Below are 25,415 nucleotides of genomic sequence, written 5' to 3'. Positions count from 1 at the left end.
TGTAACTATTCACATTCCAACTCTTGTTCATTTTTTTTTTTTATTTTATTTTATTTTTTTATATAGAACCCATATATTTTTTCAATTTTTTTTGTCTTTATTTTATGTTTAATTCTTTTTTCTTCTTTATTATCTCTATGCATCGTGGTTCAAGGTCTAATTATTTATTTTTGTTTCAAACTTATCGAGATGCAGGAGATGTATTTTTCGAAAATTAATTTTTCGATATCAAGATTTTCGTGTTGATTGAAATTATATTTTTTTTTTTAAATAAATAAATAAATAAATATATATTGTGGTGTAAAATAAATAATATTAAAAGAAAGTATTAATAATTTTCACGATAATTATTATTTGAATATTCAAAATTGAAAAAAAAAAGGTATAAACATCGTGAGAAATAAATAGATATAATAATTTTCGATAAACTCATAATGATGAAAAATATTATTTTGTAATGTCTTACGGAAGCAAATGATATATATTTAAATAATATTTAAAACCACATGCAGTTAAAACGTCGAGAAATAAAAAAAACAATATAATTTTTTAAAATAATAATAATTTATCATCGTTGTCCCTGATGAATGACCAAGTGTTCATAAACTCAATCTAAAAATATGAATATTGACAAGCCTCTTTAAATCTCAAGGCAAAAAAAAAAAAAAAAAAAAAAAAATTCAATATTCAAAAAAGTACTTTCACAATTTCTTCGAAGAATAATCGTCTTTGCAGTTAACAAATATTGTGAAAGTTTAATTTATTTGTATTTATTTTTTCCATACAATGTCAATATACATGTGATTTTTTTTTCATGTACCTTTATTAGGAAGTCAATAATAATTTATAAATAATTTTGACAAAAAAAAAAAAAGCCAGATGATAAGATAAGAATTAAAAAATACAAAAAAGACTTTTACTTTTTCTTGTCATTCTTCCGGCATCAGCAGCAGTATCATAATAATTTTAAAATAATTTTTAAAAATATTAAAATATATTATTTTTAATTTTTGCATTTTTTTTTTTTATTATTGTTTTCTTTATGTGGGAAGAATGATTTATTTCCTTATGAAAGAGATCCTATCATTTATTCCGGGATATAACCGCAGGCACGACATTGACGTGCTGCAGGAAGCAAAATACTGCAGATGCGTATTATATTACAAGTGCAAGTCATCAAAATTTGTCAAGATTAGGAAGATGTTAAAGATATAATTACAAAACAATAGCTCGTAAAAATAATTTTCACTTGATTATATGCTTTACTTTGAACTTGTTGAATATTATTTTGTAATTTAGAAAATTTAACAAAAGAAAGTATATGCTTTGATTTTATTTTTTTTTAGTTGCATAGGATAATTTGGAGGAGACTCGTATAATATTGACGATGATGCCCTGAGGTGAAAAAATAAAAATAAGATTGCAATCTTATTAACTCATCATTTTATTTTTACTAAAATTTTTGAAACGTGACGGATTAAGTTTACAACCTTCATTCACCCTTGTCTACACATTATATGCATTTACGTTATTTGCCAAAAAAAAAAAGTTTTATTTTTCAACTGGTCGTTAACATTTTGCCAAATTCACTGGAAATATTATTCTCAAATGACCTTTAATATTTTCTGAACCGTAAAAATACATATATTTTTTTTATTTTTTTATGATAATAATTTGATTGATTGGTATTATAAAATCTTGAAAAAAAAATAAAATATTGTAATTTTCTTGTAAAATTCCTCAGGCAATTTGTCAAGCATAAAAAAAAATTAACAGCGTTAATTAACACTTGCATGACCAAATCGAAAATGTTGAATTTATTAAAGATATTTAATCCAAAAATGGAATTGAAAAAAAAAAAACATTGCTTCAATAAAAATCATTTAATTATAATTAGATAAAAATAAAAAGTTTTTATTAAAATTGTAACTGTTATTTAATGCATTGTATATTAAAAACTTCCTGTTTGTTAATTTAAATATATCATATTTTATCTGAACTAATAAAAATGAAAAAATAAAATAAATATGCCGGAAGCTGTCATATTTACTTTGCTTACAATAAAGATGTATTAATTTTTCTGAAGGTTTAACATTTGTTCAGTGTGAAAAAAAAAAAAATATAAATAAAAGAAGAGCAAGAATGAAAATTATTAATTGTTTTATCATTCAAATATAACCGACTGATAATAATCCATTATATTTAAACATGAATAGTCGACCAAGTATGAATGGCATTTTGAAAAATAAAATAAATAAAATTTAGACTGATGATGCTTGTAAGTGTGTATAAAAAATTCATGAAAGACAAAATTTGTAAATAATTTTTTATAATTTTTCATTGATTAAATAGATTTATGACAACAATTATTTAAACACAAAAATATAAATTTTTAAATTGTTGTTAATAATTGATGACCTTGATGTTTTTTTTAAATTTTTAATTGATCCAAGTTGTAAAATGTCTTGTAATATTATATTATGTCATTTTTTGTTTTTTGTTGTTGTATTGCAAAGTGAAAAAGAAGGTAGAAAAAAATTACAAGACTCGGTATGATTTGTAGGGAAATTTTACTATGATATTATTTAATTGATAGAAAAAATTGTTAATTTCTTTTCAAGAGATTTTAAAATTTTTCAAGCTTTTAAATTGCTTGATTAATAAATTGATTTGAAAATTTTTTAAACTAAATTTTTTAGTTTTTTTGCAAAATATAAAAATATAAAATACCTCAACTTGATTTTTAAGTGGAATTTTAGAAATATTAATAGCTTGTACAAACCATAATAAAAAAAAAACCTAAAATCATCTGATTTTAATCTCTCCAATTCGAAAAACAAGTCTATATTCAAATAAATTTTTAATTTTCTAATCGTCTAGTAAAATATACAAAAAAAAAAATCAAATAAATTAAATTTCATGTTCATCTTTCCAATTTTTAAAACAACTCAATACCAAAAAAAAAAAAAAAACGATAGAACATAATTTATTATGAATTTATGAAAGGAATATTTTCAATTATTCAAATATAATATAATTTAGATAATTTTTATTTCCACGAATTTCGAAACGATATATTTTTTTCCTTAATTTTTCAATTCAACATTCTGCAGAATATTTTTGTCATACATAATTTAATCATGAATGTATATTATATATTTTAACAACTTTTAAATTATTCTACACTCGCACACACAAAAAGACAATAAATTCTAAATAATTGTCATGTTTTAACACGTAGTCTCGTCTTCGCTCTTCAGTAACACCTTTAACCAACGAATCATCAACCAACCGCAATACAATCATCTGTCTCACGATGTTGATTTAGATCCTGGTTACTTTGACAAGGTCATTAAATTATTATACCTATATAAACAATATTTAAAAATAAAAATAAAAAACATTAACAGACAATAAACTATTGCACTCAAACACAATCTTTTAATTCACCTCATTGTATGGCCCAGTTTTTGATTTTATACTAGAATGTGACATGTTAAATGCTCTCGAGTGATTTAGGGCTTCATTGAATTAATATATTATTATTATTTTATTTTTTTTATTCATTTTGCAACATCAAGGACACACACACAGCATGGCATCTTTTAATAAAAATATTTTTATCACCTTATATTTAACATTCAATTCTAAATATAAAAATAATTCTTTTTATTTTTCTTTTTTTATATTAAATTTCCTTTTATGGTTCAAAAATATAGTCAACAAAAAATTTTTTTATCGCTGGAATTTTTTAGACTAAAAAACACACGTTATTGACCATGGTTAAAAATATTTTAAAATCCAGGACCTCAGTGTGTTAATATTATTTATATATTTTAAAAAAACAAGTATGCAAATTATTGTAAACAACAAACACGATGATGACCCCAGTTTAATTATTATTCATTTTAGTCTGGCGCCAATTTTTCATAGGTGAGAATCAAGGTTCTCTAGTAAAATAAACAAAATAATAATTAAAAAATAAAAAAAATAAATGTTTATTCAAAAAGTTGATGTATTATCAAAAAATTCTATCAACAGATGTTTTTCAGGTGAAAATAAAAATCAAGATTGTTTGTGAAATAAATAAAATATTGGCTGGTAAATTAGTTCGGCGACCTGAGATAGTGTCTTTCAAGGTCTTGATAAATCTCGCATCTCATCTCGGTGTTTCTTTGATTTATGGAAAATAAAAATTGTCTTGAAAATTTTTATCAATGAATGCATTTTATTTGTAATGAAAAATATTTATGATTCAATGATATTTGTAATGTTGTGAGTCAGTGTTATTAAATGACATAAATAAATATATAAAAAAAAAAAAACAACACACATGTGAATTTTAAATAAATAAATAATATGATGATGATGATGATGATGATAGTTTTTGCAACAAGATACAAGATATAATATTCAATGGCTCAACAACAAATTGTTATACTCATCTATACTCAAGGACTTTAAATTGTACACTCTTTTATGTTGTTGAATTTATAAATAATTGCCAATTCACGAATGATGATGCACCCTTTGATGTTTCGCCAAGCCCTCTTGGTATATTATAAAAATAATAATAATTTGAATGACTAAATCCTGTCGACAGGGTCAATCATCTTTCTATCATCATTTTTCAACTATTTTTTTTTTTCATCATTTTAATCTCATCATCAACTCCATACACAATAACACATTTATTTTTAAAGAAAAAAAAAAAAACACCATCTGACATTCAAAATAACTAAACCAAGGTTTTTCCGCTTCTTTAAATATTTTTTTTTTTTTTTTTCATAATGAATAGATTCGTTGGGGATCTTCCGGGTCTAATTTTAAATCAATAGATTAATAATTTAAAATTAATATTAATAAAAAAAAAAATAGTAATATTCTTTTAATTAAATAATAAAATTCAATTATTTCATAATGAAATTAAAAATATTTATAGCTATGTAAACAAAAATCGAAAATAGCAGGTGGGGAATTATTTAAATATCTTTGTATTTGTGTTGTTTTTTTTTTATAGAAAATTTATTTAAATATTTGTTTATTTAAATAATTATTATGTAGTGTATTAGTTGATATTGTGAGAAGACTCGTGACACCAGTGTGTGCTGATGCTGATGATGCTGATGATGGTGATGATGGCCTACCTACTGGTTATGCTAGGTCGGGGTGCTTCACCAGGCATATTATTTCTTTCTCAAAGACCAACCAAGTATTTGCCACGATATGCCTGTCTGACCAGACTCCTCGATTGCCTTTCACTTTTTTATAATTTTTATATTTTTTTCTATCGTGTGCTTTTTTCGTGGGCCGGTTATATACACACATTGGCCTTCAACCAACATATTACATTTACGTACTTGATTTCATACCAGCTCGTCATTCAAACATGTATCGTTTTATTTGAATTTTTTAAAAAAATACAATTTTAAATAAGCAAATGATTTAATTCAAAAATAAATAAATAAAAATTATTCCGCATTCCGTGTAATATTAATTTTATCAATTTAATTGTATTTTAATTTTTTTTTAAATTAAAAAAAATATATAAAAAATATTATGCAAGTTAATTTTAATTGATTAAATATTTAAAAATTCAGTGAATAATATTTGACGTCATGATAAATAATAATTTTATATTATTTGCGATTATTTATTCTGATAAACGGGTGTGTATTATTTTTTTTTTTTTTTTCAAATGGGATTGTAAAAAAGGGTTTGTTTTTTTCTTTTTTTCTTTTTGCTGTAATGAGAAAAATCAGCGTCCCTCACGACCCTCAACTTTTCATGGTCACTAAGTACGCACGTACATCATAATCATGCACATTGTAGGTTTTTTTTTTTCTTTTTTAATTTTATTTATTTCTCAGAAGATATAGAGATGTTGATGGTAAATACATGTGATTTAAACTTACTATGAAAATCATCCAACTATAATAATATGTCTTTAAAAAAATCAAAGAAATTATAATTTATCATAATTTAGAAAATATTTGTAACTTTGTTTAATTTCTTAATTTAAATAATACATCCTGTATTTCGATATAGAAAATATATATTTTGTTTTATGAAATTTTTAAATGATGATATTATTAAAAATCCATCAGTTAATTTTCCCACACAATTGTGTTAACAATTAATGTTTAAAAAAAAAAAAAAAACTACAAGTGCCTTGTTCAAGAGTGATCTTATTACAAAGCGGGATTATTTAATTATGTTTTTTTTTTTTTGTTCATTTTGAGATATAATGAAATGAGAAATATAAAATTATAATTAGTATCTTGTTAGAAATTAACTGAACAAGTGGTAATTGCAGTAATAGTTTATAATCACAGCGAGAATCTTTATTTGATAATTACGTAAAAAAGTAAAATATAATAATAAGGAATAATGAAAAAAATTAAAAAATTACTTTTACTGTCCTTGATGGGATATAAAAATAAAACAAAGATCTCTCTCGGAAGTGGCTATTGTGAAAATTAGATATTTTTATAAATATTTCAATATTAATATACATATTTTTACAAATATAAATAAAACACTAATTAATCAACAAAAATATTACAATCTTCATGTGTAATGTAACATTTTTAAAAATGAAATCATTTTTTTTTTTTTTAATTAAAAAAAAGAAGGGAATTATTGAATTTATTTGCTATTAAATAATATCTAGAGATTAAATAATGCAACAAACTTGAAAATTTAATTTTTGTCACAAATTTTATATATTTATCTTTTAAAATATCACAATGTCAAGTCAAAGATATTATGATAATGACAATTACCATTTATGGTTCCGGGTTTTAATGCTTACGCCCAAGGCAAATGTATAAATTCAAAAATTTATTCAAATCATCATTATTTATGTGAATAAAGATAAAAAAAAAAAAAAAAAGAATTTTTTTGACGACATAATAAAGTCTAGACATTTGATGTAACATAACTGAATAATAAATATTTTATTTTCTAACGGAAGAATAAAATTCTATAACACATTTGAAATATAAAAAAATTTGATTAAAAAAATCACAAAATTTTCAGCAATTTACTTGCAATAATAATTACTGTGCGAATTATTTCAAAAACAACTTTTTTCTCTTTACCAAAATGACAGAACAATCATGAAAATTTTAATGGTAATTTAATTCATTTAAATATTCAGAATGTCAAGGTTATATGTTTTGTCGAAAAAAAAAAAAAAAGGAAGAGCAAATGAAAGAAAAAAAAATAAATCAAGATCAAATTTTGACATGAGAAATTTTTCATTTTTAGATGACATACATTTTTTATTTAAAAAAAAAATTCTAATAAAATTTATTTAAATATTGAAATTGAATTCTCATGATGCTTGTATTGATAATTTAAAAAAAAAAAAAACAGATCCGCTTTTTGATAATTTAAATTATTCAATACACGTGTTATTTTGTAATTATTGTCAATTAAAAATTAATAGATTATTTAAAAACTACTGCACCTATTTGAATAGAAGACATCAAATATAATAAAATGTAAATTTTTTGTTAATTTAATATTTTAATTAAAAGGTGCAGTGTGTTGTATTTATTTGCATGATTTTTTTAGTGTTTATTGTGCTTTGTGATGTAATTTTATTATCAAGTCAAATGACAATTGTTGTTATTATATTTAATTTGATGATTAAATCAGCATTTGCAACCAGATAAATACATACATACATGCTGTTTTATAAAAATTTGAATAGAAGTAAAAGTTGTGAATTTCAAATCTTAGTCACTCGTTGTGTAAATATAACTGCTTAACAGAGCATAAAAAATGATTAAAGTATTTTATTAATATTGGGGTATTTAGATATGCAAGAGTGTATTTTGGATTATAATTTAATTTTATGTAAATGATATTATTTAATTTTGTGTAATTGTCTACAAGTCAGGGACAAATATAAAATTGAAAAAAAAAAATAGAAATACGTGAAATTAAATTTTTAAATTTTTAGGATAATTATATTGAGGTGTTGTCTAAATACTAGAAGCAAAACTTTAAGAAATTTTTTTTTTTTCAAGTGGGATCAATCGCCGAAATTGTGAAATTTCTTCTGTTCATTCCGAAAAACAAAAAATGCAAAAAAAAATAAAAATAACTAAAATTAATTTTCTAAATTTTCTAGGATCATTATATTTAGATGTTGTCTAAATACTAGAAGCAAAATTTTATGAAACTTATGCTTAGAAATATTTTTTTTAATAATGGAAAAATACCAAATTTCGAAAAAATTTAAAAATCAAAATGAAAAATAAAAAATAATTGAAATTAATTTCTAAAATCAACAGAATAATTTAATCATAATTGTCATTATAATTTAAAAATAAAAAAACCTGAAGAAATTTATTTCTAATCACGTGCTTTAAATTTTTTTTTAATTAAATTTTAAATATTTAAAAAATTCTATCAAGTCTTTCAGTTGTTTTTTCTTCCACAAGCAGTCATTCAAAAAATCAACTAAATATTCATTAAAATAACTTTCATGCTAAATAAACATTCAAATATTATAAAAAAAAAAAAATACAAAAAAAATAATATGTCTATTATCCCATCGACAAGTCAAAAGTGACTCATAACATTTTTTATAAATTGAACAAGCCAATTTGGGTCTCCATCGAAACGATATAAATACAACTTGAAAAAAAAAGAATAAAAAAAAAATTATATAATAACAATAATTGATAAAGATTAAGATCAAGAAAATGAGTCAGGTAATTTTGTGTATATGTGTGTGGGTTCAAGCCTTGGACAAGCCGAAATATTGTCAGCATAATTTTCGTTTAAATTTTTTTTTTTTTTTGTTGATTCGCGCTCTCTTTAACAAACGTTAACTTCCGTATGAATTAAACGACAAAACAAAACCATGACAAATTAGGCATCTAAAAATAATAATTCACAAATTATTCAAAAAAAAAAAAAATTATACCGACAATAAAATATGAAAAAAAATGATTAATGATGTAACATCGGAGCATTCGAAAAAATTAGTATTAATTTAAATAGTAGTATACTATAAATAACATAAATAATACATAAAATTAATTATCATTGTAATTTAATATCAAGTTTATATATTTTATATTGTATAACAATTCAATTGTAATTGCAAAATTGTAATTGCAAAAAGACTCATCACACACAGGGAGAGAGATTGCGCAAATATAAATAAATAAAAAAAAAAAAAACAAAGATTCATTGCACTCATGCAAGTAGATGATTATGATGACGACGAATAAACATGAAAAAAATATAAATAAATAGAAAATTTCCTTCATCAGGCATATGTGTAAAGTGTTTTTTTATATTTTTTTTATATTTTTTTCTAATATATATTTATTGTGAGCATTATAAAATGTCTATACAAAAACAATAAATTATTATAAAAATATATATTCATCAGTATGCATTTTATTTATTTATAAAAAATCATTTTTATCTTGTTGGAATTTTGTTTAGGGGGTGAAGGCCAATGAAAAAAAAATTATTCCAATGACATAGTATTTAATTCAGCATCAATTATAAGCATCCTTTTATTCTTTGTTTAACTGCAATTTTCCACGCTTAGTATCCTTGATTTTTATCTTTTTTTTTTTCATATTAAAATACGATTTAAAAAATGAAGAATAAAAAAATACTTTTTCTTTCTTTTAAAAATGGTCTATTTCTTATATCTTTTTTGAATTATTTTATGAAAAAAATATTAAATAATCAGTGTCATAGTTATATTAGAAATAATAAAAAAAATATATTTCAATTTAAAAATATAAATATAATAATAATGTTATGTAACAGCAATTTTTAAAATTTATTTTATCATTTTTTTAAACCTCTAAAAAATGTACTTGAAATTTTTTTTTTTTTTTTAAATTACAAGTTTTAGAATAGCTTAAAATTTGATAATTATTTATCGTAAAAAAAGCGTATATCCTTTTATTTTATTTTTTGGTAAACTGCAAGTAACTTTTTTCCTTTGAAAAAAAAAAAATTTTCCTCTATTTAATTTTAAAAAATTGCTTTTCTTTTTACGTTTTTTGTAAAAAAAATTAATTTTTTTATTTCAAAAAATTACCATCTTCCTCCTTGATTAAAAATTAACCTTTTATACTTTTTCAAAGCTCACATTTTATCTCTATTAAAATATCCAGTGTTTCTCGTTTTTAAAAAAAATTATTCTTCTCCTTTTTTTCTTTCATTAACGAGCATTTTTGTAGATCGCGTGTACATCAACAATTTATATTTATTTAATTTTCTCTCATGAAAATAAAGTGCATGATAAAAATGAAAAAAAAAATAAAATAAAATCTATAAAAAACCATCTCATTTGGCATTTACATTTGTTGATTAATATTACCCCTTTTTTCATTTGAGATGATATAAAATAGCGATTAGAGGAAAACAATGAAAACCCCTTTAGATACATATTTTACATTTATATTTCCGGATGTGTTACAATCACTTGATAAATTCACTAGATCTATCTGCATTTTAATTTTATATTTTCAACTGTTTATATTACCAAAAGGTAAATTATTATTTATTTTTTTAAATGTAATATATTGTTGCAATTTTTATACACGTGCCGGAAAATATTCTCATGATTATTTTATATTTACATCTGATACATAAAATTTAAATTTATTATTTATAACATCTTGGTTAATAAATAATAAGCTCTTTATTTTAATTTTTTTTATTTTATATTATAAAAATCAAATTTAATTTAATTGATTTAGATATAAAAATTAATTAGGTTATTTAGCTTTTTAAATAAAAAACAAAACGTTTATAATTTTTATTTTCTAGGTCGATGAAGGTCGTCAAATATTACTTAAATAAAAAAATATAAAAAAATTTAATATCATTTTGATCCTGATGATAATACGTTTTTCAATAAAATTATTGAACATAAAATTTCGTAATTTATACAAAACCAATAAAACTCATAATCCATGGATGAAAAGAATTTCAAGTGACGTCAATAATCATTTAGGAAAATTTTAAACCGGTAAAAAAAAATAACACACTGATGACAGAATCATTTAAATATATAAAAATTGAATTAAAAAAAAAAAAAAAAAACCCGGATGATCACAAAGTGACTAATCAAAAAGGGATGACTAAAGACAATCGTACCTTGACCCGCCACAACAATTATATATTTTTTTTCTAATTAACAATATATCATTATTAATAATGAAAAAGAATTAAAAAAAAATTACCAAGTTCCGGCTGTTTATAATTGTTTAAATAATAGAAAAACAATGAAATTTTTGTAATTGTTTAAAATAAATATCATGACTCAAGTGATCAAATCAATATTTAAATAAAAAAAAAAACCAAAATAATATTTCTTTATCAGAGAAATAAAAATGAACTTGTTGAATTTTATTTGTAAAATTTATTAATTGCAAAATGAGACATGTTAAATGTTTTTTAAAAAATCAGTATATGAAGAAAAAAAAAAATTTAATAACTGCCATAATAATAATTATAATAAACAAAAAAAAAAAAAAAAAACTTACAAAATAATTTAAATCAATCAGACAGTGTAACTTTCTCTATCCAGAAAATTCTGTACTAAAATATATGACAAGTGTTTATTACATCACATACATAATAAAATATAATACAAATAAATTCTGTTGTCTCATTTGTATTTCCGATGATTTGTTTTTTTTTTCTATTTTTATTATTAATTTTTATAAATTAATAATAAGAATGAGCTAATCATAAAATACATATAAAATTAATTTTAATAAGTAATATAACTAATAACGCATCCAACAAATCCCACCTGTTGTCTTTTTTTTTATCTCATTTTTTTTTCTCGTAATATTATTGCACAATGGCATAACATATACTTCCTCTGGTTAAGTCACGTGTAAACATCCAGTCTGCCAACATATCTTTCACGTTTCCGACCTCAACTTTCTTTTTCAGCATAAGTATATGTACAAGATACTCAAGATGACCAATGATTTTTTATTTTTTTTTAACTTAATATAGACGCGGGATTCGCGACTTGTCTACACCCCAATTACACAATAGAATTATCATTTTTTTTAATTTTTAATTTGCAATGATCTTTGTTGGTTTGACTCATCATCAAACTTTTGGGGGGAAAATTAAAATTTGATTCATGTATTTTATTTTTCTGGAGACTGGATTGAGATGGAAATATTTGAGTTTTTTTTGATAGGTGAGCTAAATAGTATTACGTCTGCATGATAGTTGAATTTTTCTCAAGGCCAAGAGAAAATATATAGAACCACGAAAGAGGAAGTCGAAGGTGAAATGACGATGACGTGACAAATAAAACGTATAGAAAAATATATTATTTACGTCATTCTTTTGAAGATATAATGAAATTGTTTTTTATAAATTATAACAAACAAAAAATCATCCAATTAATTAACTTGTCTTTTTTTTACTCTTTCAAGAATAGCTTTGATTGTCTAGTATATTATTTATTTTATCTACAAATTTTCCACGTGAATAAAAATTTAAATTTAAAATTGAACAAAATTTTATTTCTAACGATAAATTCATTTCTAAATTTTAAAAATGAATTAATATTTGAAATAAAAAACTAACAAATTTGCTAATATGACAAAAAATTTATAAAAAAAAAAAATACTTATAGAGATTTAGTCAAAGGATAACGGATCTCAAGACTGGTTTTTCAAGAGAGTCACACACATATCATTGAGTTCAATGAACGCTAACAATTTTGTAAAAAAAAAAAATTAAAAATAATATTTCAGTAAATTCAATACGTGCATTACACTGTAGGCGTTGAGTATTCTCATCGTTTGATTGTGGAATAAATATAAATTCTCTTGAAAGATTCAAAAATAAAATAAAAATTAAATTTCTTACGTGAATTGGTCGGTGTAATATTCACGGTCATGAATGTCAGGGTCTCAACATCATCATCGTCATCACCAAAAGGGAAAAATAAATTTCAAAAAATAATCAAATTTAAAATATAAATTCCATCTTCAAGTATTTATCCGACAAAAAAAATTTAATCTGTATATTCTTGGACATGCTGATGTCAATCTCAGCCATAAATCCTCTGCCAATAAAATTTCACAATAATTTTCAAATGACAATTCAATTTTCCATCATGAAATTAATTTTTTAAATTCAAAAATTAATTTTCTCTCTAAGCTGCTTTGAAAGACAATGCTTTTTTTTATTTCATTGACAAATAAATAAACAAATTGGCTTGTATGAATTTACATGAGAAAAATTTTAAAAAGAAAATTTATTCAAGAAAAAAAAGCTAAATAATAAAACATAAAAGGTGGATGAATGCGGTATGCAAAGAAATCCACACACCGAAAAGTCAATGATCGATTAAAAAAAAAAAAAAAACCAACGAAAGGAAAAAAAGATAATGCAATTCTTTGCAAAGTAAAAGGCACCATGGAACATTAAGTGTTGTTTCCATGTAAACCTCATTCGAACAACAGCATCAGCACACCTTGTTCAATCGTATTTAAAATTATTGTCAAAAGAAAACAACAAAAAAGTTAAATAACATGCACGGCTGTGCTTGAATTTATTTATCGTAATTATTATTAAACTAGTTTTTTAGATATTAAATATCATCACATTGTGACAAAACATATTGCGTGAAGACTTGAAGAGTTTGAGAAATTTCAAAGGTTCAAGGTCTAATACTTATATATCTTATGATCCCCCGGCAATATTTGAATCCGGGTTGGTCGACTTTTCAGTTTTGAATGGCAGGAGTTTAAACCTGTATAAATTTTTTATTTCCTTGTCTTATTTTTCATTTATTTATTTATTTATCATTATGTTCTCGTCCAGGATACGAGTTTCAATCTGGGCACTATTGCAAATGCACACTCCCACATTTTATTTTTTTTTTCAACAACACATTCAACAGTTGTGCAAAAATATAAATGAAATGCAATCAGCTGATATGTTTTTTAAATTGTTGAATTAAATATGGTTTTATTATTTGAATAGAGAGGAAGATGTAATTGATGGGATCAAAGTGTCTTCAAGTGATTTTCTTTGATATTTTATTTAGCTCGAAACAATAAGAGAGATCCTAGAAAATATATTAGACTTGCGAAATGAAGATTATTAATTATTATTCATTTATTAAAAATAAAAATTAGTTGTTTAACAAAATTGACATTTGGGAAATATTAAATTAAATTATCAAACTATTTGATTTGTGTAAAATGTAAATTAATTTTGAGTCGAAAATATTATGTTGAAAATGAAATTGCAAAAATGAAATAGTTTATTTATTTATTTATTTATTGTGGTGGTCATTAACTAATTAGTATATTTAAATCGATTTTTTTTTCTTTCAGATTTTTAGTCAATTAAATGATGGTCATTTTAATCGACCAAGATGATAAAAATAATTTTGATAATAGAAAACTTGAGGGCTCAACACCTTAACCTTGCATTTTTATATATTTTTTAATTTCTTAAAAACTTCAAGGACGAAATTAAAATTCAATCAACTCGTTCTTGAATGCTGACAATATTTACGAGTATTTAAGCTTGATTGATATTTGTTTATTGACCTATTTGTCTAAACTTGATCGAGATTGAATTAAAAAATTTAAAATAAATAAAAAAAACAACTAAATTCTTCAAGTCAGGAAACTGGTTAGTTTGTTGGCCTTGTGTGATCGCCAAATTGAGTTGATAGTTTGATCACCAAAAAAGGACAATCTTATATTATTATTTATAATTAAACAATGTTAAATTATTAAAAAAAAAAAAAAACAATTTTGTAAAATAACATTTCCTGTTTTATACAATTGTGACATAAATTTCGAATCAATATTTTATTATCCCAAAATATAATAATCATCTAAGGCCAATGACTTAGAAAAAAAATTTCTTGACTATAATCAAATCCATATATAATTTGTTTCTTTTTATAAAAATCGATGACCTTCTGTCCTTCTCAGTAAACAATTTAAAGTTTCCATGTATTTTAATTTTTAAAGCTCAAATAAAATTTTTAGCTCGATTCTATTCTCAATTCAATGTCATTTTTTATATTATTCATAAATCTTGACTATTTTTTTGTTATCAGATGAATTTTAAAAATGCATTGTATGCACAATATATTATTTGAGGTATTTTATGAGGGTGAATGGTTTCTGCGGTGTTGTGGTGGATATTTATTTTTTGCCTTGGAAAAAACCGGTGTTGATTTTATAAATTTAAAAGATAGATCCATTAAATTGCAGGTGAATTGGAAATACATTTTTTTCCATCGTTGTTGTTGTTGTTTTTGTTGTTTTTGTTGCTGTTGTTGTTGTTGGTAAAATATTATATTTAAATAAATAAATAAATAATCTTTTGACACATTGAATCACATGATATTTTGCTACATACAAAGTATATTTATTTTCAAAACTGCCAAAGGCATATTTATCATGTAAAATTCAACTTTTAAGATATATATCATTTTCGTAATTTTTTTTTAAGGAAGCTATTTAGGCCTGTTTACCTCGTATAAAAATATGAAACGCGATTGGAATACAAATTTGTCTGGCTGCTGTGGAATGCAGTATGACAAAAATATTATTTAGATCATTTTTAGTGATTTGATTTATTTTTTAGATAATAAAATAAACAGGAAAATTAATTTTCATTTTGCCTTGCTTCCGGGGATTTTATATTGCTACAAGGATTTGTCACCACAAAAGTGCATTTTTCATTTTTTTCTTTTTCTAAATTTTAAGTATATATATTTTGTGGTTTTTAGTATACCAGGAACAAATGAGTGTGTCACATTTTTTTCAATATAGAAAATATTCATTTTTCTTTTTTTTAATACCAAAAGTAATTTTAAAAAAATATAATAATAATAATCATCGTCATCATTTACAACTATGAGAATCGTGTGTCTATGCAACAAATGAAAAATGGAAAAAAAAAAAAAAAACATAAAAATAATAATAAAAATTTGTATGAATATATTTACGAAATTGCATGTAAATAATAATTTAATTATCAAATTTTCTTGTCAATTCAAAAAATATAACTTGTATTTTTATTATTTTTATTTATTTCTTAAAGGTGCAATCATTTGAGTCATATTAACGTCAATTTCTGACCATTATGATATTGTGACGAGAGTTTTTAGTCACGATGTACCTGCCTTTTTATATATTTTTTTATTCTTCGAAATGATGAAAGAGCATACACCATATTACGAGGTAAAATGCACGTAAAACTTAATACCTATATATCTTGATGATCTTGAAATTTTTTAAACATGAATCAATACTTTTTTTTAAACCATTATTACATATGAATGTATCAATTGAAATGTTTTTTGTCAATTACATCTAATTTTAAATAATTTTTTCATTTCTTTTGTTGCACTTTGTGGTAAATATGTTTTGAAAATCTTGATGAAAGAAGAACAAAAAAGCCAAGATAGAGTATTTTTTTTCAAAAAAAAAAAGTCAGGTTATTGAGGAGAAGAAAAAGCAGAAGCCGGTATACAGAATCCAGTCATGATATAAACCAATACAAGAGTTAAAAAAAAAAAAGAAATAATATATAAAATGAAAAAAAAGTCTTGGGTTTTTTAAAAAATCAAGATGTGTATGTGTGTGTGTTGTAGGATGATTGTTAGTGGCTATGCTATGAAAACGAAAGAAAGAAATCAAGTGGGAGATACGAAGGTATATAAATTCAATCTTAGCCACTGTAAGAGTCAGTCCAAAGGCCATATGCGGGCGACTCTAGTCGCGTTAGTGCGAGAGAGACTAAATTAAATTTAAAAAAAAAAAAAATTATTAATTACATGTTAAATTAACGGTCAAAAATACAGAGTGATTCTGTGCATGATTTTCCAAATCAATTAGAACCAAAGATTTCAATTTCCACTGGAAAATTAATATTCGAAAAAAAATAAATATTGTGTGTATGACACGTGAAAATTGGAGTAATTGATTTTTAAATTATTATCAACTGGATAAACACAAGTGGTTATTGAAAGGATAGTCAAATAGCACAGAGCACATTTAAGCTGTTTTAACTGTAATTTAATCAAAATTCAAAAAAATTATTTAACGAGGGCCCGAGGGGTGGTAGGTCCATTTTGGATTTTCCATTCACTTGAAATTTTCATTGGCAATATTAAAATTCATGGGTTTTCAAAATTTTAATGTTTAATTATAATTTAAGTATAAAAAAAGTGAATTAAAATGTCAGGAATTCGAATTAATATTGAGGAAGCATCAAACGATGGACGCTGGCCTATCGATCTTGAAGTAAGTTCATTTTTTCAAATTTTTTTTTCTTCTAATAATACGTAATTGATCGATATTATGTATTAAATTTTTTTTCCATCATATATGACAAAGCTAAGTCAAGCAAAACACTGCCGGTAAATATCAAATAAATATTTTTTAAACGATATTTTAAAAATGAATTACGAAAAAAGGAAAAAAAAAAAAAAAACATATATTTAAATAGAAAAATTTTACTTTCTATTACTTCCGTGGGTCTAAGTAATTTTATTGAATTTTTTTGGTCTCTTTATCTATATTATTTTAAATATTGTTTTGTATATTTTAAATGTTTTTTTTTTTCTTTTTTAAACAACCACGAGTTGGCCGCACGTTTGTTGGACTTTCACACTGTGTGTCTCGTAACATATGTATATTTTTTAATTTTTTATATATGATGAATATATCTATACTTGGTACAAGCATATTCTCGTTGGCCTCGGGAGCATTTTTGTATATTTTTTTTTTTTTGAAAAAAATGCACGTGGTGAAAAGCAGGTGTAAAGCCGCGAGATAAAAATAAATTTTTTATATTTAATATGGCAAAAATTAACAAGTTACGTTTTATGTTTTTTATATTTGTAATAAAAATGGGACAATTACATGCAATACATGTGACAAAATACATGTGACATGACAATTGTTGTATTACAACAACACTTGTGCTAAATATTCATGTTTTGTTCGAGTGAATGCTCCAAAATGAGGTCATTAATTAATTCAAAAATAATCGTAATATTTTTGAAAACAATTATTTTAAATATTCTTGACAAATTTATATTTTTTTATTAAATATACCCGGATTTCTAGTTTTTTTTTTTTTGCAAAAAAATAGATAAACAACAATATTGAATAACAATATAAATTTATTTATTTATTTATTTATTCCAGTCAATATGAGAAAAATTCAAGTCAAAAAAACTTTCTCAGTTAACAACGCCTACAATGAACTCTTGTAAATTTTTGCTGACCACAAGAAGAGAAATGAAAGAAAGAAAAAAATAAATAAATAAATAAATAATTGTTAAATGTACCTTGGAGAAAGGTGTACCTAAATAAGGCCCGAAAGATGTGATTTAAATTTTTGTTTTATTTTTCAAAACCAACTGGGTGGTCATTAACAAAAAGACAATGATAATTAAATTCAAAAAAAAAATATATTAAACGATAGAAATATAAAAAAATTACAAAATAAAAATAAACCCATTATTAAAAATTCATAATAATAATAATATTAAATGGACTTTCTTCTTCTAAATTTCCGAGTCAACGATATAAAAAAAAAATTGAATAAATATGTATATAAAATATAATAAAAAAAAAATAGTCATGCGACGTTATGTCACAGTTTGACAGTATTCCTTGGGGGCAAATAGTCTATGTTAGTCTATGTTATTATAAAAATATTACTAGTAATTTAACAGTAAAGAATTGATGATTGGCAAGTGTCCTTTGAACTCGGGTGAGGCTCTAGCCCCGAGTTAATCCAACAAACATTCAATCATCATTTAATTATTTTTCATTCCCCGCATTCAAACAAGCTACATTATAAAATATAAAAAAAAAAAATGATTGTTAATAAATAACAGCAAGAAGCGTTAACCTTTTCTTAAACGCGTGTGAATCGTGTGCAACAGGTGAAAAATAATAATAATAATAATAAATAAATTAGCGAATTAAAAGAAAAAAAAAAAAAACCAACAATATATAGACATTCTTTGTCAATTTTACTTCTGTTGAATTTCCTCATATTCATCATCATAATCATCTTCGTCATCATCAAGTCATTAAAACTCATTGATTCCAATTTTACAATAAAAAAAAAATCATATATTTTTAAAATATTTTGTTAATTAATTGACAAAGATTACGAAATTATTTTTTAAAATTTTCTTTTTAATTTAACTTTCTCTCTTTGTTTGTTTATTTGTTTATTTATTTATTTAATGTTGGCATGTGTTTGTGTGTGTGCAAGTGTAGTTTATAAATTTATTTTTATTTATTTATTAATTTATTATTATTAGCTGATTGTTGCGGGTCATGTCGCACACCTCACCTTGCCCCGAGGAATTTTAAAAATTGTAAAAAAACATAAAATTATATTCCACATCGTAAATCATCAAGTATCGATGTTGTATTATATTATTTATATAAATATTGGTCTTCAGGCTGGGCCACTGTACTTAATATTTATTTTCTCAACTATATCATTCAACTTGTCAATTATTATTATATTCTAAAATCCTTGGAGTAATAAATAAATGAAATAAAAAAATAAATTATTTACAATTTTCGTGGGATATATTTTTTCATCTATTTCAACAATCTTCTGTTGTTGTTGTTGTTAATTTAGAGAGAAAAAAAAAAAGGAAAATTATAATCTTGCTATTTTACGTTCTAATAAATTAAATGGATAATAATTTAATGGTCGAATAAGTGCATTTACCACTCGTGGATAAACTGCCAATTGACAGATCAAAAGAAAGGGTCAATTAAGTAGATTGTGTATTTAAAAAAAATAATAATAGTCTATGATTTTTAACTATTGAAGGACACTATTGAAATTTATCACTTGTTTCGCATCTTTTTGTATATTTATTTTTGCAAAATAATATCAGCTTTATTTTGAAACTATTATATTATTTTTAGTTCCAATGATTACGTTTGATGACAGAACTTTTATTAAAATCATTTTCATTCATAATTTATCTATTAATTAACATTGACAAATGTCTTTTTTGTATAATAAATTTTTCAATTTAAATATATATTTAAGTTTAAAATAAAAAAAAAAAAAATCAATTATCGTTTGATTTTTTATTTATTTATTTATTTACATATTTTAAATAAACACTATAATATTTATTAAAATTTAAAAATAATATTTAAATGAATTTGAAAAATAAAAATTTAAAAAACGGAAGCGGAAAATATACTGAAGGTTTTATCTTAGAATTTTAAAATGTCAAAATTTCGCAATTTTTATTGATATTTAAAAACAAAAAACAATTTAAATATTTAAAACAATAAAAAAATTTAATGAAATTTATTTCAAGCCCAACCTATATTATTGTACAATTATGTGTGAAATAAATATCACCTATATATTCCATCATCATCATCATCATAAAAAAAGTTTATTAAAAATCAATATTAGGTAATATGGAAAATAATTAGTCAATAATTTCTTCATATTAAAATTAAACTTTTGAGTATTTTCTTCTTTTTTCATTGAAATTTATTATTTATTATTTTTTTAATAATACGCAATCTGATAGCACCATCATGAAGGTGCATAAAAATCAACTATCAAGCAGTCTGTTATCTGATATGATCAATTTTTTAAATACACTCGAAATAAATAAACGAAAAAAAATATATAAATAAATTTTAAATAATATAGGCGCGGCTGTTAATCGATATTTTGATGTACGTATATATATGATGTCATGTTTTATCAATTTATTAAATCTTTCGGGGTGAAATATGTGATTTAATAATTTTATAAATTGCATTTTAAAAAATTTATTCATTGCATTATTTTTAAATTAACAAAAAAAAGAAAAAAAAAAAATCATAAACCTTGGCTAAGTATATTTATGATTGTTTCAAATATCAAGTATATATTTATTATAAAAAATATATAAACCAATTAATTTATAATAAATAAACAATTAAAAATATTTAAAAAAAAAATTACTTAATTTTTTCGTTGCATTTAATTGGACTTGCATTTCGAAAAAAAAACCGAGTTAAATATTTAGAAATCATTTTAATATTTTGAATAATTGGCAGTTTTATTGACAATGACTTTTTAAATTTGCTAATAATTTTAAAGATCAAGTATATAATTATTTTTTCAATAAAAAAAAAATAAGTTAAATTGAATTTACTTAATTAATTATTTTATTTATTTTTCTGACTTGCTAAATGATTGTTTATTTGAGAAGATGAATCGTCTATTAGTGACTGATGATGTAAAAAAGAAAAAAAAAAATTTCTTTTATATAAAATATAAGTACTAATAATAAAAAAAAAAAATAGTCGCACGCGTGCTAAGTTGATAGCAAAATTATATAATTTGTTAAATTTTTAAAAATATAATTTTCGTAACAATTTATATTATTTTTTTTCTCGAAATTTAATTTCATCTATCTATCACACATCACGTGAAGCATTTGAATGAGTCGGCAAATTTTTTTTATATTAGAAAACAAGAAGGACAACAACACATTTAAGAACCATCGATGGCTGCTCAAGGGGAATGACCATAATTCAGCGAGAATTTATCTTTTTAAATATATTTCGTAATAGTTTGGAGGGTTTTTATTTTATATATATTTTTTTATAGAGAATAAAAAACATAGACAAATTAAAACACTGGATCCTCACTTTATTTGTGTCAGAATGTTTAACCACTCCATCATGACATTTTTAAATAAAAAATTATTTAATCATTAAAGACATTAAATAATAATATAAATAAAATATAAATTACTTGTCCTAACACACATGTTGATTAAATTGTATCTCATTTAAAATTTATTTATTTATACTTATTTATCTTGTCAATAAAATGAAATCATATCATTTTGTTGTTTTTTTTTTTCTAATTGTTTATAAATTAACTAATTGTCTTCCTGATGGTGTATAAATAAATCAAAAAAAAATATATTTTAATAGATATATTTTTGTTAACCTTTTAATCATCAGTTGAAATGTTTTTTTTTTTCAATTTAAATTTCAAGTGATCATCATGATGAAACAAAACTGAATTTAAAATAAAAACATAATTGAAAATAAATAATAAATATATAAAAATTAACTACATGTTACAATGAGAGATAATTACATCGGATTTATTCACGAATGAATGAGCAAGTGAGTGTTGTTAAGAAATAGTTAAAATAAAATATTAATTTTTAATATAAAAATGTATTTTTTACATAAAGTATTGGCCCGATTAAATACAATCATATTATTTTCATGTGAGGTAAGAGTATTCTCAACAACAACAAGACTATTTTTTTATTAAGACATGATCAACGAGGTGCCTCATGTATCACGTTCAAACTATGTATTACGTTTCCAAGTAACAAATAATTATCAGATCATACCCTACTTATTTCAAGAGTTTAAAGACACTCGACCGGATCCATTCAAGGTCACTTTTATATTATAACAAAATTTCGATTGTTTCATAGTAGATTTTAGATTTTCAATCGATAGATTTCCATAGAAAAAAAATCATCATAGATTAATTAATTTATTATTTAAAATTTTATTGTTTCTCTAAAAAAAAAGGCAAATATTTTGAATGTTTTTTAATATAAAATTAATTAATTAAAAAAATTTGAAAATTTATGATAATTATATTGGCTGCCAGACTTACGCATTTATCATAGAATCAAGTTTTTTGTTTTTTTTAATTTTTGTTTTTTTTTGTATACTAAAGTATCTTGTTAACCTCGGTGTATATTTTATTGATGATTTCAATATGTAATAAAAATATCAAATTAAGCCAGAAAATGATAATCTAAATCAATCAAAAAATCATGTGTATAAAGACAATAAAATTAATTATACAAATTATTTATTTGTAATTATTTCATAATGGGTTGAGACAGAATAATTAAGAGAGACTTTTGGAGTTGTTCAAGGACAATTATTGTTAATAATATTTGTCTATTAAAAATTTAATTATTTAATTATTTTTGGAAATGTAAACAAATAACAGAATTGAGAAAATTTAACTATATAAAAAAAATGATGTTTTATGATTAAATGAAAGTTGATGATGAGCATTGGTACAGAATGCAAGGACCCAAGGCCACTTGAGATATCAACAATTTAAATTATTTTTTTTTAATATTTATTTTAGTGTATCCCAAGGATGCAATTTATCACTTGACAGAACATCAATGAAAAATAATAAAAACAACAAGATTTTTAAACAAAAACCATGAATTTGTTTTTCAACACTTTTACTAATTTGTTTGTTTGTTTATTATTAAAAATAAAATACGATATGGTGTGTTATTGAGTAAACGAGCACAATGTAATCATGTGGTGTGAATCGGTAGCTAGATGAAGACGATATATAGTTACATACCACCACTCGTGTCAACGCCACTTTTACATAATCAAAAAAATAAAGAAAAATAAAATATAAATTCACAAAGACCTCGAAAAAATATATTTATCCATCATGGCTATTTGAATTATACATTGCGAAAATATATAAATTTTCACAAAACAATTTTCTTTTTTTTTTTCTTTATTTTAAAAAGAAAAAAAAAACTAATTTTTTATTGGCTCTGTTATTTTATAATTAATAGAACACATTAGAGAAAAATCCATGATGATAAAAATTTTTGAGCCACAAAAAATTAAACTCAATTTACGATAAGAAAAAACAATTAAACAAAAAAATATTAATTAAATTAAACAAATGCAAATACCAAAACCAAGATGTGTTGTGTAAAAATAATTTATGAATGATGGTTAGACCGCCAAAGTAATATTTTTAAAAAAAATCATAAATCCCTTACAACATCAAAAAAATAATTGTCATATAATTTTAGGTCGAGTTCATCAAATAAAAAAAAACCACTGACATTCAACGCGAAAAAAAAAAGATAAATAACATATACCTACATTTTAATAATTTACGCAATAAGAATATAAAATGCATTTATTATTATGATAATAATAATGATAAAAATTTATGATTGATCATTAGATCGAGGAGGTGTATGGCACAACAACAGCAGCAGGAGCAACAACAACATCAACGAGTTCAGGAACGTGGCATATACCAAGACCATCATTAGTTGGTAAAAGTGAAAAAGACAGTGACAATGGAAGCAATTGGGCGCATCATCATAATTTACATCCAAATTCACCATCAAGAGGATCAACATCCTCACAAGGATCAACAGCAAGTACACACGTTAGTTGAATTTATCAAAATTTAAATAAAGAAATCGCAAAGATTGATTGATTAATTAATTGATTGATAATATTAATATTAATATTATTTTAATTTAGAGTGCAGCATCAGGAACACTTTTATTAACAGCAGCAAATTTAGCAAGTCTTGCTGCAATGCATCCACCAACAATAACAGCACCAAAATCAATGGACAATGTATCAGTAGCAAGTAGTACACATTTTACTGTTGTCAATGGACTTGGTAGACCAACAACTGTTTATAAAAAATCATGGTGTGCCAGACATCAAGTAACAGTACTTGTTTGTACAATGAGCTTTTTATTTATGGTTGGTCTTATTGTTGGTGTTGTTTATATGGAAAGTAAGTTGTCCATCATTTATAAATTTATTGCTATCATTTCAACAAGTATTTAATTTATTTATTTATTTTACAGTGAAACACCGTGATAAATATGACTAGACGGTTTTTTTTTCTTTTTTCTACAACTGTGGTGCTGCAAGATCAACCAGAGGATTAACAACTTGTTTTTTTTTTTTTTTTACTATTGGTATTTAATAGAATGAAAAAAAAAAAAAAGCTCAAGCAATGTTGGCACGTGGATAAAAAAAGAAAAAACCAATTTGTTTAATTTTTAAATATCACGTAGAAATTAGTAAATGTTTTTTTTGTTTAAAAAACAAAAACTTGAATAATTAGATTTTAATTTGTATTGCACAGTATGTGTGGTACGTGACAGTCAAGTAATAATATATATTAAGTTTTTACAACGAGACTTGAAAATGATTAAACACAAAAATCAATGATTATTCTTAACAAGTACTCGCTAATTATTTATAATTATTAATTAATGATAAAATAAAGACAAAAAAATAATATGAAATCATTATTTAAATTGATAATTAATAGGCTTAAGTAAATAAATTAAAAAACGAATTTCGATATGTCAAGGGATTTAGAGGCTGTTCTAAATCATGATGTTTTTTTTTGTTTTTTTTTAAATCGCAAATATGAGTGATGTGATTCAGGAAAGTAATTTAAATATTTAACTAAATTGATGATGTTTTTTTTGTGTAAAAAAATTGATTAAACGTGGATTATTATGTTGGATTAATGACAATCATGAGAATAAT

At 22.8% G+C, this 25,415-nt stretch overlaps 2 protein-coding genes across 2 annotated transcripts in view; one reads left to right on the top strand and one right to left on the bottom strand.

The window, feature by feature from the left end:
• The window catches only part of LOC122855938 (nuclear migration protein nudC), a 40,844-nt gene that overhangs the window by 14,170 nt on the left and 1,259 nt on the right, over positions 1 to 25,415 (bottom strand). The window lies entirely within an intron of this gene.
• Positions 16,755 to 25,057, top strand: LOC122855956. Its single transcript, XM_044157666.1, has 4 exons — positions 16,755 to 17,312; positions 24,073 to 24,282; positions 24,381 to 24,645; positions 24,719 to 25,057. The coding sequence occupies exons 1-4, from the start codon at positions 17,247 to 17,249 to the stop codon at positions 24,742 to 24,744; spliced, it is 567 nt and encodes a 188-aa protein (XP_044013601.1). The 5' UTR covers positions 16,755 to 17,246; the 3' UTR covers positions 24,745 to 25,057.

This window comes from Aphidius gifuensis, linkage group LG4, assembly GCF_014905175.1.
Source record: "Aphidius gifuensis isolate YNYX2018 linkage group LG4, ASM1490517v1, whole genome shotgun sequence".
Taxonomy (NCBI): Eukaryota; Metazoa; Arthropoda; class Insecta; order Hymenoptera; family Braconidae; genus Aphidius; species Aphidius gifuensis.
Note: the sequence above shows the minus strand (reverse complement) of the source record. Positions and strands in the feature narration are given on the sequence as shown.

Coding starts and splice junctions, on each gene's coding strand:
- LOC122855956 (XM_044157666.1), top strand. CDS start 17,247: ATGTCAGGAATTCGAATTAATATTGAGGAAGCATCAAACGATGGACGC. Junction 17,313..24,072: donor GCTGGCCTATCGATCTTGAA/GTAAGTTCATTT, acceptor ATTGATCATTAG/ATCGAGGAGGTGTATGGCAC. Junction 24,283..24,380: donor GATCAACAGCAAGTACACAC/GTTAGTTGAATT, acceptor ATTTTAATTTAG/AGTGCAGCATCAGGAACACT.